Source organism: Schistocerca americana, chromosome X (genome assembly GCF_021461395.2).
Source record: "Schistocerca americana isolate TAMUIC-IGC-003095 chromosome X, iqSchAmer2.1, whole genome shotgun sequence".
NCBI classification, from domain to species: domain Eukaryota; kingdom Metazoa; phylum Arthropoda; class Insecta; order Orthoptera; family Acrididae; genus Schistocerca; species Schistocerca americana.
The window spans coordinates 733,904,579-733,921,720 of NC_060130.1; the positions used below are offsets into that span (position 1 = coordinate 733,904,579).

General features: G+C 40.5%; 1 protein-coding gene across 1 annotated transcript in view; it reads right to left on the reverse strand.

The window, feature by feature from the left end:
* The window catches only part of LOC124555324 (endoribonuclease Dcr-1-like), a 290,534-nt gene that overhangs the window by 22,086 nt on the left and 251,306 nt on the right, over window positions 1-17,142 (reverse strand). The window contains exons 21-22 of the mRNA XM_047129202.1: window positions 14,897-15,490; window positions 14,354-14,585 (exon numbers count right to left, since the gene is read on the reverse strand). Coding sequence (XP_046985158.1) covers window positions 14,354-14,585; window positions 14,897-15,490 — 826 coding nt within the window. The remainder of the gene's footprint in view (window positions 1-14,353; window positions 14,586-14,896; window positions 15,491-17,142) is intronic.

Here is a 17,142-nt window from a genome sequence, read left to right on the forward strand (position 1 = left end):
TCCAGGTTCCAGTACACTGGATCCCCCAAGTGTGAGATGTAGAGTTTTTTTTTTTTAATAAAGAAAAGAATTTGTTACCCTTAAGGAAAATAGGAAGCATACAGAAAGCCATGTAAGGGGCAAAGAAGTGCAGTGGGTACAGTTATATTAAGCAATGGACATGCTGATAAAGTTCAAACAAGCAGCCACAGAGTCTAATGTAGCATAAGAAATGTATATTTAGCCAAGTATAATCTTGGGAGTGCATTTTATTTTGTAAATCGATGGTTGAAGTAATTTACAGTGGAGAACCAATCTTGTGCAAGACCCGAGGATCTGGGTCTTCCCGGCAGAGGGGGCAATGTAGCATTGCTACCTAGTCTTAAGTGAAACTTGTACGCATTTGTAAGAAACCCCTGTGGAAAGTTGCATTAGCTACTGCTTGGCGGTAAGAGCAATGTGGTGACGTTCACGTTATAGCAGTATGTATGAAAAAGGATTGTGAGATGGGCTAGTCGTGCCCTGCAAAACCTGCACCACACAGAGGTAATAGCTGGAGCGGGCAGAAAGGTGTCACCGCAGCAGGGCTAAATCCTTATTGTGAGCCACTAACCAGGCATTGGATAATATTGCAACAAATGAACCCTGAAGCAGTATAAATAACTGTGAATTTTGTGACAGTGGCATTCAGAGCCTAGTAGTACTACCACACTGCCATGACTATGCCAGACAACAAGAGAACTGAACGTCGCTAGCTGCAGCCACATTGACGATGGAGGAATGTGTCACTGAAAGTAATAAAGTGTTTTTCTTGACCACCAGTCTATTGCTGGGCCCCACCACTCAGCCCACTCCCTCCCCCCCCCCCCCTGCCCCCACAGGCCACCTGGATAATGTCACCTTGGGAAACCAACACAGTGGCGACTAGATGTTGCTCCTTAGGTGACACCACTGGCTCTCCCCCATTTTACAGTTGGCATTTCTCACATGTTGTTTCAACCCCAGTGTTCACGAGCATTCCCCCCCCCCCCCCTCCCCCCCCCCCCCCTCTTGCACTCCATAAGGTCTCTGCTTGTGAGTTGTTAAGCACTGCTCGAAGTGTTCTGCCAACAAAACAGTTTCCCCAAAACATAATTCCAATCTAAGTTATTCATAATTGTAATTCGTAAGTATTACTTGACTACTTAGGTCTGTGTGATTTATTGTGCAACCGAAATTTAACGGACTTCTTATTGTGTTCATGTGAATGACCTCACACTTTTCATTATTTAGAGCCAATTGCCACCTTTCACACCATACGGATACAGGTATGTTGTCCAAATTATTTTGCAGTTTGCACTGATCTTCTGGTGACATTACTAGATAGTAAATGACAGCAACATTTGCAAACAATGTAAGAGGGCTGCTCAAATTGCCTCCTATATAATTTATACCCATTAGGAAGAGCAGGGGCCCGTAACATTTCCTTGTGGAATGCCAGATATCACTTCTATTACACGTGACTCTCTATTTGGTCATGAATATTTGCTGCTATGAGGTCAGTTATTTTTTCCCAATCACTCACATCTCAAGTGGGCTTTTGAACTAACTGTTCAAATTAATTTTCAGTGAAAGTATTCAGTATGATTTTGGATGCAGTTTCATGACTACCCCCACTTTAAACAAGTATTTTTGCCAACATATCAAGGGTAAACTGAAGTCACCACTAATTAAAATTGTATGAGAGAGGTACCTATTTGAAATGGGACTCAGGTTTTCTTTCAGCTGTTCAGGAACTGTATCATATAAGTAGAGGAGTTGGTAAGAGAAACCAATTATTAATTTATTTTGGTTTTCAGGTATGGCCTCTATCCATACTAAAAGGAACAATTCCCTTCAGCTTCACTACAAAGTGAACAACTTCTAACAGCAGTAAGCACTCCAGTTCCAACTGTATGTAATCTATCTTCTCTGAACACCATTATGTCCTTTGTAAAAATTTCAGTTAAACTTAACTCCAGCTTTAGCCAGCTTTTAGTACCTATAATGATTTGAGTTTCAGTGCTTTTTATTAATGCTTGGAGTTCTGGTTCTCTCCCAATATGGCAATGACACTTTACAACTACAATACCAATTGTTCCCAAGACTACCCTCATCCTCGTTTGCCCTGCACCCTTTGAGACTGAAGCTCTTTCAGTACTTTTTGAGACCCTCTAACCTAAAAAAACTGTCCACTCCACTCCACTCCACTCTACTCCACTCCACACAGCCCTCGCTACCTGTGTAATGGACCCCTAACCTATTAAGCAGAACCTGAAACCGCACCCTCCTATGGTGCAAGTCGAGGAATCTGTAGCCTAAACAGTCGGAGAACCATCAGAGGCTCTGATTCAGACCCTCCACTCGGCTATGTACCAGAGGTCTACAGTCAGTCTTGTCAATGCAAAATTACTTTAGTACGGCAGAATAGTATACTTGGTGCAAGCAGAAAAACTTCAAAGATCTTCCCTGGCAATATAAGGTGTTGTGCAAAATGGGTCACTGGCCATGAGAAATTCCAGTGAGACTAGTGATGGAGCAGCAGGTCCAGTCTGGAGGGACTTAAGATGCTGCGAGCTGCAGTGCTGGCTACAGGGTCAAGACTGATGAGGGGCTGTGGCTGCCACCATCCAGCAGGCCTCCTGGAGGCTTAAATAGCACAGTTTGGTAGCAGATCATCATCTGCTATGTGGAGGTGTGATAGTGCTGCCACCCACCCCTTGTTTCTGCGGCAGACATCAATGCTATTGGTTTCTCCCCTACGCTGAGGCTACAGTACTTCTCTGCATGACTTTGCACAGTCAGAGCTGAGCTAGTAAATGCCTTCCCTATATGTAGTCTACAACATGGTCATGGGAGCCGTGACCGTCATCTTCTGGAGGTATGTGCAGCCTCACTTGGCTTGGGCATGGCTGTATGCTATCACAGGCAAGGTTGCCAGCCGCATGTTGTCACTGTAGCTGAGTTGGCACCACAGGTGGCAGTGAGCCTATCCTGACTAGTGCGTACCATGGTGACAGACTTCGTCCAACCCTGCTAGCACAGGCCTTGCAAACATCAGTATCTCAATTGTTGTATTTTGTGGAAAATAAACGTAACAACAACAAACGTTTGATGCCTTAATACTACTTTAATAATGCCTACAGGCTTCAGACAGGCATTTCCCTCAGCGATGGCATTACCAAGATTCTTGGGTGTTGCTCCACTGACCTCCTGACTTCAAACCACCACTCACTGTAGCATCCTACTCCGAGGGCACTTCATTAGGTGTCAGGAGGTTGGTGTAGGACGGCATCTGACACTGGCGGATTAGCTGGCTGCAGTGTTCCAACTGTAGCCTCACCTATGAGTGCATCTTCGACTGTCCTTTTGTTTTGTGTGTTATGGCCATGTATGCTAGGCGAGAAATTCACCGAAATACAAAAGTGACTTTTGTGAAGCTGCAGGAGCCTGCTGACCTATCAAAATTTAGAGGCAACTATAGAGAATGGCACTTTTAACCTTCCAATAGGCATGCCTTCTAGTCCGACAAGGATGGTCGCACGTATCTCGCAGATACCACTTGTTGTTAATAAACTTTATGTCTTTTTAAACACTAAATTTTTATCATAAACGTAATATTGGGTATTATTCATAAGTTATACAAACAAAAGCAAGATAAAAAATTTATTTGAAAATAAAGTTATGTTTCAAAACACACATTTCCTTCCCACAGCTTCTCGAAGTACTGATACTTACTTTCCGTGTATGAATGTCGAATTTATACAGGATTATGCTTGAAATTTTGGTTTCTCAATATACTAAAGTTATTTAGACACTGAAATACAATCAATGCGGACATTTCTTGAATGATGTAAACAAAACATACCGTCTATATATCTCATATTTGAAATGTGTGGTTATTTAGAAGTTGAAATACAATCATTACGAAGATTTTTTGTGCTGTAAACAAATAAACTGTCCACATATTTCACATTTGAAACAGGTGATTCTTGTTTTCTTACTGACTAAACATGGCCTACATCTTTTCTTCAGAGGGTCCTGACACTGATCTTCTTTGTCGCTGTTGGTGCTCATCATCTGTGTGCAATACATTTAAAACTTTTGTACGGAGGTCTCCAGTTACTTTAGTACTTCTCCTTTTTACATGTTACTGCACAAGTCTGTTTGAAAGATATCTGAGATATTTTCTTCTCTTGAGATTATTGCTGGTGTTTCCTTTCCAGATTATAAATGAATTTATGGCAGCAACGTTTATCAAAAAACACCACCAGAGGCCATCGCTTTGTTTCTCGCAGCACTGAAAGACCCACAAAGTTTGTTGACAGTGTCAACACCTCCTTTTTTGTGATTATAAAAAGTTATAATTTCTAGTTTCTTTTGATCCATCATTGTGAAGGTTGGATGCCAACAAAACATTCTTGTTCTTTTTTGGCATGTATGAAACAAGTGTTGCCTCTTTGCGAAAACCAAACAGATTTGAGCAGGGCTCTCGCTTTCTGGTCACTGTGAATTATTGATGAATCTGAGGCTTATTTTAACATAATGTGCCTGTTTTATGCCAATTCCTTTACCAAATCGTAATCTGTAAACCAATTGTTGGCCGTGATATTTCTCCCACTGTAGAAAATGGGTGCTGCTCACCTTTTCATAACATCAGAAGGTTTATTGCTTTCACTAAATGGACCTTCTGGTTGGTTCCTGAGTATATTTCCATATTACATGTATAAAATAGCTGAGAGTTGACAAAAGCATAAATTTTTATGCCATATTTTCTTTTTTTTCTTTTTTTGGGGGGTGGGGGTGGGGGGGAGGCAATATATTGTATGAAGCCGCATCTCCCCCAGAAAAAGCCTCAAGTTTTTCATCGATTGTGACATTTTCACCAAGTGAATAGCATTTTTGGTGGTTCCCAACGAATTCTTCAAAAATAATTCTTATAGGAAGTCAATTTTTCTTCATTCTTCTCTTGTTTCCACATCATTAAAACAAATAGATCACATTAAGAACTAAAATCTTTTTATACTCATCATGGTTAGGAAGTCATCCATCTGCCATAAGTTGTCGAGATTCAGACGATTCATGTGGTACAACCCAGCGAGATAAAGCAGCCCGAATAAGGCTTTCATTTCCACTGTGTCTGTCCGTTGAGTGTCCCTTGAATGAGAATAGTTATTTTGTATTCTAAGAATAAATTTCGCGGTATTTTTTACAATATGTTGAATCATTGTGTCAGAGATGAGGCATTTCCATGAATCTAGAATATTAGTCACGTTTTTCACAGGTCCAATTACTCTGGGCAGATGAAGAAAAATATTTTGTTTACCTCACCTATGCCTGTTCCTTGGCTTTTTTTGCCATGACCAAACCTTGATTAAATTTTTACTTTTCCTTTGAATAGTTCGAAATGTTAATTTGGTGCTCTCATCTTCATCGTCTTCTGAGCTGGACTGAGCACTCATTTCCATATCAGAATCTCCATCTCTTTCCGATATGTGCTCTTCTTCATCAATGTCACTGTCCTCTACAAAACTGTTGTCCTGATCATCCTCATCATCGGTATCACGCAGAATTGCATTTATCACAGCTTCAACATCCAAAGTATTGTTTAAATCAGGGCCAGCCAGAAATTTTGCACGCGTGCGGTGCTCCGGCACATGTGCAACTTCCGGGTCACAGCGTGCACGCCGCAGCCGTCAGCGTTCATGTAGTGCATGTTTCTACACTCAGACGTCGCTTTATCCACTTGCTGGGATACTCTGTACCGGCGCATTCTAGTGCTCTTTCCACAGCTTGCAAGCCAACCATGGGAGAGTATTTCGCGTATTAAACATTTAAAATACTGTTACAGTCTACTCATTCAGACGTCTACTTTTATGTTAACAGTTTAACCCAGTAAGACAAGTAATACAGTTAACAACCGTGGGTTTTTATTAAGGAAGCTTGACTGACGGCACGTAAATACATGTAATGTTTTTGATCTAGTATTTAAGAAAGAGAGCACTTAGCGACTTCCAACGAACCTTATTCATGATTTCAAATAACATTAAATTAATGCAAGGTTTCCTATAACTAATTCTCGGTGCCTTCAGTTACATCCTCATAATTTCTCTCTAACTGACCTCTGAAAAGAATGATAACCGCAGACCTCTCGATGATCACCTGTTATTTCAATACCATTATTGCTACATCTTTCATCAGTTCCGACTGAAATCTGCACAATAACCGACAATTAGATGAATGTTATGTTTTATTGACTTCAGCTGAGCGTAGCCCTTCACACACTAAAAAAAAAACCTAAATGTAAGTATACGTAGGAACAATCTGTTTAATGACCAACATTCCTGATAATAATGTAACATGGAGCAGAATGAGGCAATAATGCACAGTTCGTAAACAATAATTTTTAATTATATAAGGAATAAATCCAAACACGTTTATCACTGGTCATGAGAAATGATAATTGAGTTGATGTGTCTCATCCACTTTCTTAAGGACATTTAATTTTGCTTGCCGTTCTTCACTGTTGAATACACTACACTCGTCTTTGTGATATGCATCGTAGTGTCTTTCAATTGAAAACTTACGCTGGCCGCCTATTATTCGGTGGCACAGCAAACATTGTGAGTTTTCACCAACAGTTACAAAAAAGAATTGCAGTTCCCAGTCATTTTTAAACGACTGAGAACATAGATCTCCCGTCCTTTGCTTTTTCACAGTACCTGCCATTTCTCAGTACTTCTCTGTTAAGGTTTCGGTTACCAGGGGTAAACGAGACTTGGTAAGTTGCGCTCTTGCGCCGCCGCCGTTCATTTAGGACACATGTCTAATAACAGATGTCGCTGTCGCTTGCTGTCGCACATGTGCAGCACTTCCGCACGTCTGCACACTGTGCAGCGTTTGGCCGGCCCTGGTTTAAATTACACATTTCTGTGTCCCCAATAGTACCCAGGAAATAAATATGAAACGAAACTGAATAATTAACATGACGCAAGCATTGAAGGTCACGCGTATCTGACACACAGTTTAATTTCATTGTTGATTCGAGAGACACACAAATTCACGATGTACACTACTTTAAATTACTAATAAGCATTAAAAACTTAACAATAAATAATGGAAAATGAAAAGTTAAAAACTCACATAGAGGGTCGCACGTATTCCTCAGATAAGAAACACGTGTTACTACCTTGCTGTTTATCATAGCGTGCAGCGGTCAGGACTGATGTAGGGTAGGGTCAAATGAGGAGGCCAGAACAAAGGAGGGATTTCCCTCATTACTGCTTTCCAAGAAAAGGTAACAAACATTGATGCTGCATATCTGACACATACACATGCCTATCGGAAGGTTAACCTATTAGATGTCAAGATTATAATTTACCTGAGCCAATGTTGCTATGAATGACGTAGTGCCAATTACATGTGATACTTGTACAACGGTTGGCCATGATGCGCAGCAATGTTCTGAATCTCGTTGGGCCATGATAAGGCATGAAGATTAATTTTGGAGTGTGTCTAGCTGTATACTTGCAGCAGTAATCCCTCACAATTTGTGTATAAGGGGCGTTCAAAAAGAAACGAGCTAAAGGAATAATTACAGAAATCAGTACCTGTAGATTAGAAGTATTGACCCTGGCTGTTGAGACACTTGTCCCACTGTGACACAAGATGGTGAATGGCTGTAATTATGCCTCAGCTTCGTACCTTCTTGAACGCCCCTTATATTTGTCAGATGGAAATACATGTGGCAATAATGCATGAAGCAGTTGAGCTTCTGAAGGTGCAAGTACGAGGTGCATTCAAGTTTTAAGGCCTCCGATTTTTTTTCTAATTAACTACTCATCCGAAATCGATGAAACTGGCGTTACTTCTCGACGTAATCGCCCTGCAGACGTACACATTTTTCACAACGCTGACACCATGATTCCATGGCAGCAGCGAAGGCTTCTTTAGGAGTCTGTTTTGACCACTGGAAAATCGCTGAGGCAATAGCAGCACGGCTGGTGAATGTGCGGCCACGGAGAGTGTCTTTCGTTGTTGGAGAAAGCCAAAAGTCACTAGGAGCCAGGTCAGGTGAGTAGGGAGCATGAGGAATCACTTCAAAGTTGTTATCACGAAGAAACTGTTGCGTAACGTTAGCTCGATGTGCGGGTGCGTTGTCTTGGTGAAACAGCACACGCGCAGCCCTTCCCGGACGTTTTTGTTGCAGTGCAGGAAGGAATTTGTTCTTCAAAACATTTTCGTAGGATGCACCTGTTACTGTAGTGCCCTTTGGAATGCAATGGGTAAGGATTACGCGCTCGCTGTCCCAGAACATGGACACCATCATTTTTTCAGCACTGGCGGTTACCCGAAATTTTTTTGGTGGCGGTGAATCTGTGTGCTTCCATTGAGCTGACTGGCGCTTTGTTTCTGGATTGAAAAATGGCATCCACGTCTCACCCATTGTCACAACCGACGAAAAGAAAGTCCCATTCATACTGTCGTTGCACGTCAACATTGCTTGGCAACATGCCACACGGGCAGCCATGTGCTCGTCCGTCAGCATTCGTGGCACCCACCTGGATGACACTTTTCGCATTTTCAGGTCGTCATGCAGGATTGTGTGCACAGAACCCACAGAAATGCCAACTCTGGAGGCAATCTGTCCAACAGTCATTTGGCGATCCCCCAAAACAATTCTCTCCACTTTCTCGATCATGTCGTCAGACCGGCTTGTGCGAGCCCGAGGTTGTTTCGGTTTGTTGTCACACAATGTTCTGCCTTCATTAAACTGTCGCACCCACGAACGCACTTTCGACACATCCATAACTCCATCACCACATGTCTCCTTCAACTGTCGATGAATTTCAATTGGTTTTACACCACGCAAATTCAGAAAACGAATGATTGCATGCTGAACAAGTAAGGAAAACGTCGCCATTTTAAGTATTTAAAACAGTTCTCATTCTTGCCGCTGGCGGTAAAATTCCATCTGCAATACGGTGCTGCCATCTCTGGGACATATTGACAATGAACGCGGCCTCATTTTAAAACAATGCGCATGTCAAGAGAAAAAAAAAATCAGAGGCCTTAGAAATTGAATGCACCTCGTAGATGCATTATTAGAAAGTAATGTCATGTTACAAAATCAGGTAGACACCTTACAAGCCAAGAGTGGTAAAGTACATCTGAGTCAGAAGAGGCAAAAACCCTTGTTGAATTCACCTATTTCTTCACTTCTCACAGAGACTATTAGCTGATATATCTAAAATGGTCAGAATGGAAAAGCCATGTGATTTTGTTGCTGCTATTAGGTTCCCCACAGAGGTAAAATGTTATGGCATGTGCATATGGGCCACATTCAAAAGCCAGCAACTTCAGTGTTACAAATGTGGGGAAGTAGGGCACCAGAAGTGTGACTGTCAAAGTAGGATACAGGATAGACAAGAATATATTACATAACAAAGGGAATGCCTCAACTGTTGTACAGCATTCCTAGTAAAATGAAGTACTGCAAAAACATATGCAAAGACAGAATGCTGCTTGTTGGGCATAGTAAGAGGAAAGGAACATTAATTCTTGATGGACACAGGGGCTCACGTATTAGTCATTAGTCTGAACCTATATAGACCTCATCCACAATATAGGTCATGTGGGGTAGCCAACAATGACATGACACCATTGGAGAGGCAACACTGCTCAATTTTAGCATTGGAACATGAGGATTTCAGGAGAATGTGGAAGTGTTGCCACATGTCAGTAAGGAGTATTGTGCAACCCTGAGACTTTACTTTCTGGATAAGCATCATGCAGAAATTGACCTTTCACAGTATACAATCGAACTCACTGGAACATCGTTTCCACTGGGCACGTCTACTGCAAGTGCTACATCACTGCAAGGTTCACCAATCATGAAGGTGGTACCAAATAAACTGCAGATGCATGCACTGAAGATCAAGTCTCATGGGAAAGTACTAAGAGGCACAAGAAAGTTAGCCTGCCCAAGTGTGGGAACTGATTTACAAAGTGAAGTATTGTGTGTTGTAGAGCCAATAGAATGCAATGATGAGCTAGATAAGTCACACTGTTTTGTATGTAGAAGGCCAGTACATGTAAGAGAAAGAGAAACAGATGGTAATTATGTGGTTCTGGCAAGGATAGATAATTTTGGCATGGGCAGGGTAACTCTGTCAAATGGTGTACTAGCTGCCAAGTTAGATATCCTAGAGGAGGATGATTTGAATTGGTCTACTGGAGACCTTTGCCATGAGCAAACCATCAAGGCATCTCCATTACGTGACAACGTGAAACATTTAGAAGGAAGCGATGGAAGCTTTGTTATTGTGATTTACGGAGCTGTTTACCCTGCTGGGATGTCATTACCAGTAACACCAGCCACAGAACAGAAAATACCAACAGATAATGATGCTCCAGAATACAGAAAACCATACAGAGGACCATCAGCAAGCAATAACGGAGGAATTTATCGACTAGCAGTTGACTGATAGCATTACTGAACATAGTGATAGCCCATGGGGCACAGTTCTTATCATTGTCATCAAAAAGTCATTGCATGGTACAAGAAAGTATAGATTTTTTTGTTGTGACTACAGGTATCTGAATGCAAATACTAGCACCAATGCATATCCTACATCAACCATAACTGACATTCTCAACAAGATGGATCAGTGTAATTTATGATGGATTTCAAAAGTGGTTCTCACCATTTGGAAGTAGTTACAGAAGATGGAACAAGACCATATTTATGGTCCCATTGGGTCATTACCAACATTGCAGAATGTTGTTTGGTCTCAAGAATGCGCAAGCCATTTTCCAAAGGTTGTTTGATGGAGTACTTAGAGGATTAAAACCAAAACAGCGCACAATTTATCTTGAAGATATAATTGTGTTTTCTAAAATCATGGAGGAGCACATACAATGATTGGATGAGGTGTTCAAGAAGCTATGTAAAGCAGGTGTAGACTGGAGTTTAAAGGAGCAGTAGACACTTTGCTGAAAGTGCCCGTGTCTTCACCAGTGCAGAAGAAAAATAAGAGAGATTAAAAGTCCACGATAAAGAAATACTAGACATGTTGTATATGTTTAGACCACATGGCAGAATGACTGAGTGACATAGATTTGTGAAGTGGTGTCATCAGCAATATGTGAGCTACTTTATATTGTGTGTGTCACGGTTATGATACATATGGGGTATGCCGCATGTCTCGTTATTATGGTATGTTGTGTTTCTGGTTTCTTCTGCCTTGATAGTGATATAATGATAACGACACAGGGTACCTGTCAAGCTGTATGTCTAAGAAAGTGACTGGAATATGCACACTTTTTTGAAAGCAGGAAGGAAATGATGCAAACGCTATGGGTAAATTGGTACAAGTAAAGTCACAAGAAGTGTTACTGGTGCCACAACAGAAAGAAACCTATGCAATAATGCCATCTTACTGTCAGCTTGACTAGGACCCTTCAGACTAGTGTGCAGGCATGTGATATACAACTGTTTAGTATATGACAAAAGTAGCCAAATGTGAGAGGGAAGTTTTATTGCCACAACCTTGTTTTCAGAAAGTAGGCATGCATTGTGTGTACTTGATATTTTCTCCATAGGTGATAACAGTAAACTGTTATGAGCAAGGGAAGCCCACAGGCAAGACAAAGATCGAGTTATGAGATAGCAGGATGTTAATGAATGGCACGACCTGTGTCATAGCAGGTGCAACATTCCATCCCCCTGTCACTGCCACTCGAATGACTGTCACAAAACCAACATATTCTACTTTTTGTGTGGGATGGAAAAACTGATACATGTGTTAGGAGCCAAAACCTAACCTCCCTAAATGAGACGTTCAAACCAGACCACTTACATTCTACAGATGAATTCATAGCATTGGAAAAGGGACAATTCATTATGGAGCAAATATTTCAACACATACAACAGAATTGTGAGATTGGTTGGTTGGTTTGGGGAAGGAGACCAGACAGCGTGGTCATCGGTCTCATCGGATTAGGGAAGGATGGGGAAGGAAGTCGGCCGTGCCCTTTCAAAGGAACCATCCCGGCATTTGCCTGGAGTGATTTAGGGAAATCACGGAAAACCTAAATCAGGATGGCCGGACGCGGGATTGAACCACCGTCCTCCCGAATGCGAGTCCAGTGCCTAACCAGAATTGTGAGAAGCAATGGCTGAGCATACACTGTAAGCATCACACTTTTTAGCACTATGGTGGTTCTGGTTATGTTTTGTGTGGCCTACACCTATTGTAAGTGAAAAACTGTACCCCTTCCAGAACCCCCAGCATGTCAAATACCAGTCAAGAGGTTTGCTAATAGAAGTAAGAATAATTAAGAAAGAATTAGAGTAATGAATTATGTTAAGTGAGGAACAGTACATGAAATTGTGAATTATAGTGCGATTGTGAGTGGTGTGTGAAAAATGATTGTATTAGTGTATAAACAGTAAATCAGAGGAGATGTGCCCTTGTAAGAATATGACTTCCCTGAACAGTGTATAATAAAATAAGGTTTTAGAATTAAGAGTATAATTCAGTAACCATGTGATTTGAACTAGACAGAATGAGAGGAACCACGACCATTGTATGTAATTGTATTCTGTGCATGTATGTTAAGACTATTTCAGAGGCCCCTCAGGGAAATTTGAGTGGGATTTCTTAAAGGCTGGGGGATTGTAGTACAGCATAACAGTATGCTTGGCGCAGCCAGAAGAATTTAAAAGACCTTCCCAGTTGACATAAGCATCAAGGCAAAATGGGTCAATGGCCAGGTGGAATCCCAGCATGAAAGGACTGCTGGTTGTGCAGCAGCAAACACGGAATGAGCTGAGCACCCTATCCAGCAATGTAACTGAACAGCATCAAGGCAACAGAGAGATAATGTCATAGTGGTGACTGCACAAAGTGTCACAAGAAAGCTGAAGCAGGACACAATAACAACTATTCAGCACAATGACTGCATAATACGCCCACTACATGAAAGGTGAAGTTTGGATACATTTCAGCTGCTGCCCGCACAAGAAAAGAAGGGTGAATGATGTCATTCCAGCCTCACAGCAGTTGAACCCATGAGCCCATCCTTCACAAATACTACTTATGTTCTGGCAGATTTCTATTCAGTTCTGCAGCTGTCCAGCCAGGACAGGAGGCCTACATCAGTCGATTCTCTGCTCATTTAGTTGCTTTACATCTTCTTTGGAGCAGTAAATCCTGTGAGCTGCAACACCAACCATGAGCCAAGACTGATTGGGAGCTATGGCTGTCACCATCCAGCATGCCTTCTGGAAGCTTAACTAGCAGAGCCTGCTACCAGATTATTATTCATCATCGTGGAGGCGTGTCACTGCTGCCTCTCACCTCTCATTACTGTGGCAGACTTTGATGCTGCTGGTCTCTCTCCTAGTGGATGGCCACAGCACTTCTCTGCATGACTTCTTGTACTCTGAGCACAGTTACTAGACGACTTCCTCATGTGTAGTATATGACAGGGTCACAGGAGCCCTCGCCATCATCTTCCAGAAGCTGTGTGTAGCCTCACTTGGCATGAGTGTGACTGTATGCTAACACAGGCAAGGTTGCCAGCCTCGTGTTGTCATTGTAGCTGAGTTGGCACAACTACTGGCAGCAAACCTATGCTGACTCAAGCATACTGCAGTGGCCGACGTCCTCCAGCCCAGCCATCACTGGCCACCAAAATGTCAGTATCTCAACTGTTGTATTTTGTGGACAATAAATGTTTGTTGGTGCTTCAATATTTTTCTTAGTAATACTTCCAGGATTCAGACAGGCATCTAATCTCTGATTCAGCGTTATCCACATCCCTACATTTTGCTCTGTCAACCTCATGACCTCGAACCACCACCCACTAGTGTCCTACCCCCAGGGTGCTACATTACTGTTAAAAATCAAATGAAGTACAGTTTGTGCAATATTATACATAGTAATTTGTACTGCTGTATTACTTCTGAATCTCTCAAAGATAAGTGTGTTTCTGCTTCTTTATGTCATTAAAATCAACTAGTTGGGCATGTTCAGCATTACAAAGCTGCATTGATTCAAATATTTTAACATTCAGCATGGCCACTGCTTGTATCTATTTTCTGACCTAAGAGAATAATTATTTCTTTATCATATTTGACAGATAATTACAATCTACAGTTATGAGGGAAAACACACACACACACACACACACACACACACACACACACAATTAATTATTGTGTGTTACATGAAATATGCAAGGAAATGGATGTTTTCTGATTCTCATATGATCACCTTGAAGAGAATAACTTGAGATTAATAACTAAATTAAAATTCCTTACACTTCAGATAAAGCCAAAATATATTACCCAGAACAGCATCTCCAAGGAATTCAAGCCTTTGGTAACAATCTGTAAGTCTGTTTGGTGAGTAGGAAGCATGTGTGAGCGACTGTAGCAAGTAACTCCTATCACGAAATTTATACTGAATTTTTTGTTCAAATACATCATATCCATCAAGTAAGGCTTCCAACTTCCGCTCTGGATTTGAGACATTCCTGAGAAGTGGTGATGGAGGTGACTGCAATGTGCCATATCTCACCTGTATGTAATAAACAAATTAATATGCTGTGAACAGTATAGTACTATATCGTATGAAACATTATTTTACAAACCCATACTACAAAGAAATTGGGAACTACATACTGGAAGTTACAGAATCTAATTTAATGGTGTATTGTTAGATGTCAAAGCCTTTCATTAATACTGTAGTGTTCTCTTTAATTATTGGAAATACACTATTCTTTCTGTGGATGTTTATTGAAATCATTTACTTCATCTTGTTAATCAAATTACTCAGCTAAATAAGTATCCTAAAGTAAAGTGATAAATATGTAAAGTCTATAATAATACCTGCTTCCAGACAGCAGTCCCATCACTGTCTTCACATACAAATGCTGGTTTTAAACTACCAACCGGTCTCTCCTCAGGAGTGAGGTTTGGACTACTGCTTTCCAAAATAATTTCTTCTCTTGGAAGAACACAAATTCCTAACCATGCCATGAAAAGCAGGGCACCTCTTGGCCCACATGCAATGAGATATGCTCCAATAAGCGCTTCCACACAGTCAGCTACACTCTTGTCTGGAATACTATGTTGTGTTATCAGGTTATAAGGAATGAAGCACGGCATTTTATCAACACTGTCATACTCTTCTGCACGTATGGACACTTCACCTTCATCACAATCTCTACAACGCTGAAACTGATTGCAGCGTTCTCTAACAAGCTCACATATCTCCTCACGTGACAACGGTAATAAGTTAGGTATATCAGCACGGTTCCAGTGACTAGCAGGAATACCAGCTTCTACAAGAGCCTGTTCCAATTCACGAGGAACATAGTAACATGGTGGCAACCAGTTATCATGAGGCTCAAACTTTGTAGCAATCATACTTTCTCCAAACACTTTCCTCCGTCCAAGTCTGTATAAGTTAAGATTGCTCACCTGCAATGTAAATAAGAAGTGCTGTTATGGCAACTGTTATTGATCATAAAAAATTGGAAGAGACCAAAAATGATGAGAAATAAAATGAAAATATTACTAACAATCTGTATCAAACAAGGAAAGATCTAAAATCTTGACAACTATGAAATTCCCCAACACAAATTTAGAAACGTAGAAAGGAGCAAACAAATAGTTCTAACATAATTGTTAATGGCAGTAAAATGTTACAGGAAAGTTACCATGTTGAATCCTTTAGAAGATTTTCCTGTTTTCTGTTCTGAAGTTTACTCTTTTTATTTTCTTTAAAGTGGAATATAATCCGTAATCATTCACATCAACCAAAACTTAAATTCTGCATAAAATGAGAATGACAAGAAATCAAAATGCTGTATAGTCCCGCAGAAAGTATTCCAGACAAATGAGAATATTGCAACAGTCCTGGGGTTCTAGTCCTATGAAGATAAAATCCAGAGTTTCTTAGAGCAACTTCAAAGAAAAATTTATGTAACTACAATCTTTTTTGTGTCAAGAGAGTAATAATTATTTAATCCTTTAAAAAAAGAAGCACATTATTCAGCACATAGAGTATCTATTTATGAGCAACTTTTTGATTCTGAAAGATGTGCATATTGAATAAGATGTAATCTTGATAGCCATATCATGAACAACAAATAGATAGACCTACAGTATGAAAAACTGTTAACAGCTGAGCTCACTGTTGCTAATACAGCAGAACAGTTTTGTACAAATTCTGCAATCGAGTAGCTGCAGTGTCACTTCACTGTCACCCACAATTTAAAAGCATGGGAGACATTTGACAGATGAAAAGCTTCAAATGTTGGCATTGGCTGTAAAGTGAACAATCTTAATGCAATTTTTGCTATGATCAATTTTACAATGTTCACAATTCTGCATAATCCAATTTATCTTCATGAATAGTCATTTTATTGATAATGTCATCAGCTCTTGTACGTTCACCTGCTTTATTTCCTCGTTGATAGTACTGGGTGTTGATGTACTGCATTGTTACACTGGCTGAAAATGGGGCGTGGAAGTTCAACACTGACTAATGTAAATGATGTAGCCGACAGTTGCGTTTCACAGTTCTTTACTTTCACTGTTCACAACCCCCCAATATTACACAGTTACATGGCCAGTTCACTATTGGTAAATGTGATAAGCCTCATTAATAGGCAAACATCAGCATATTGCTACAATAGTTTGCCATTGAACATCTATGAGCAGTAAAAACCTAACCACACAGTTCACAGTTCTTGTAGAATACTAAGGTACGTGTGACACTATTTCTCAAATAAATTGAACAGACACTGTCATTACTTGATCTAACACATGGCCTTTTTGTGTTACACTTATTCCACTGTTAAGTTGATGCATTTATATCCATTTAACTAACACATAATTCCCATCTGAACATCGGCTGTGAACTGGCTATGTAGGGACCAAAACTTTGTCCTTTACATATCATCACAATAACAGGCACTGAAACTATACATTGTTTGATATTTAAGTTACAGAAATTACAATTAAAACATAACTCAGTCAATTAACTGAATACACTGAAAAATTCCTCCTTTTTTAACAGTTTCTTCTACTACAAATGTTATGCCGAATTATTTGTTTAAATAATGAAA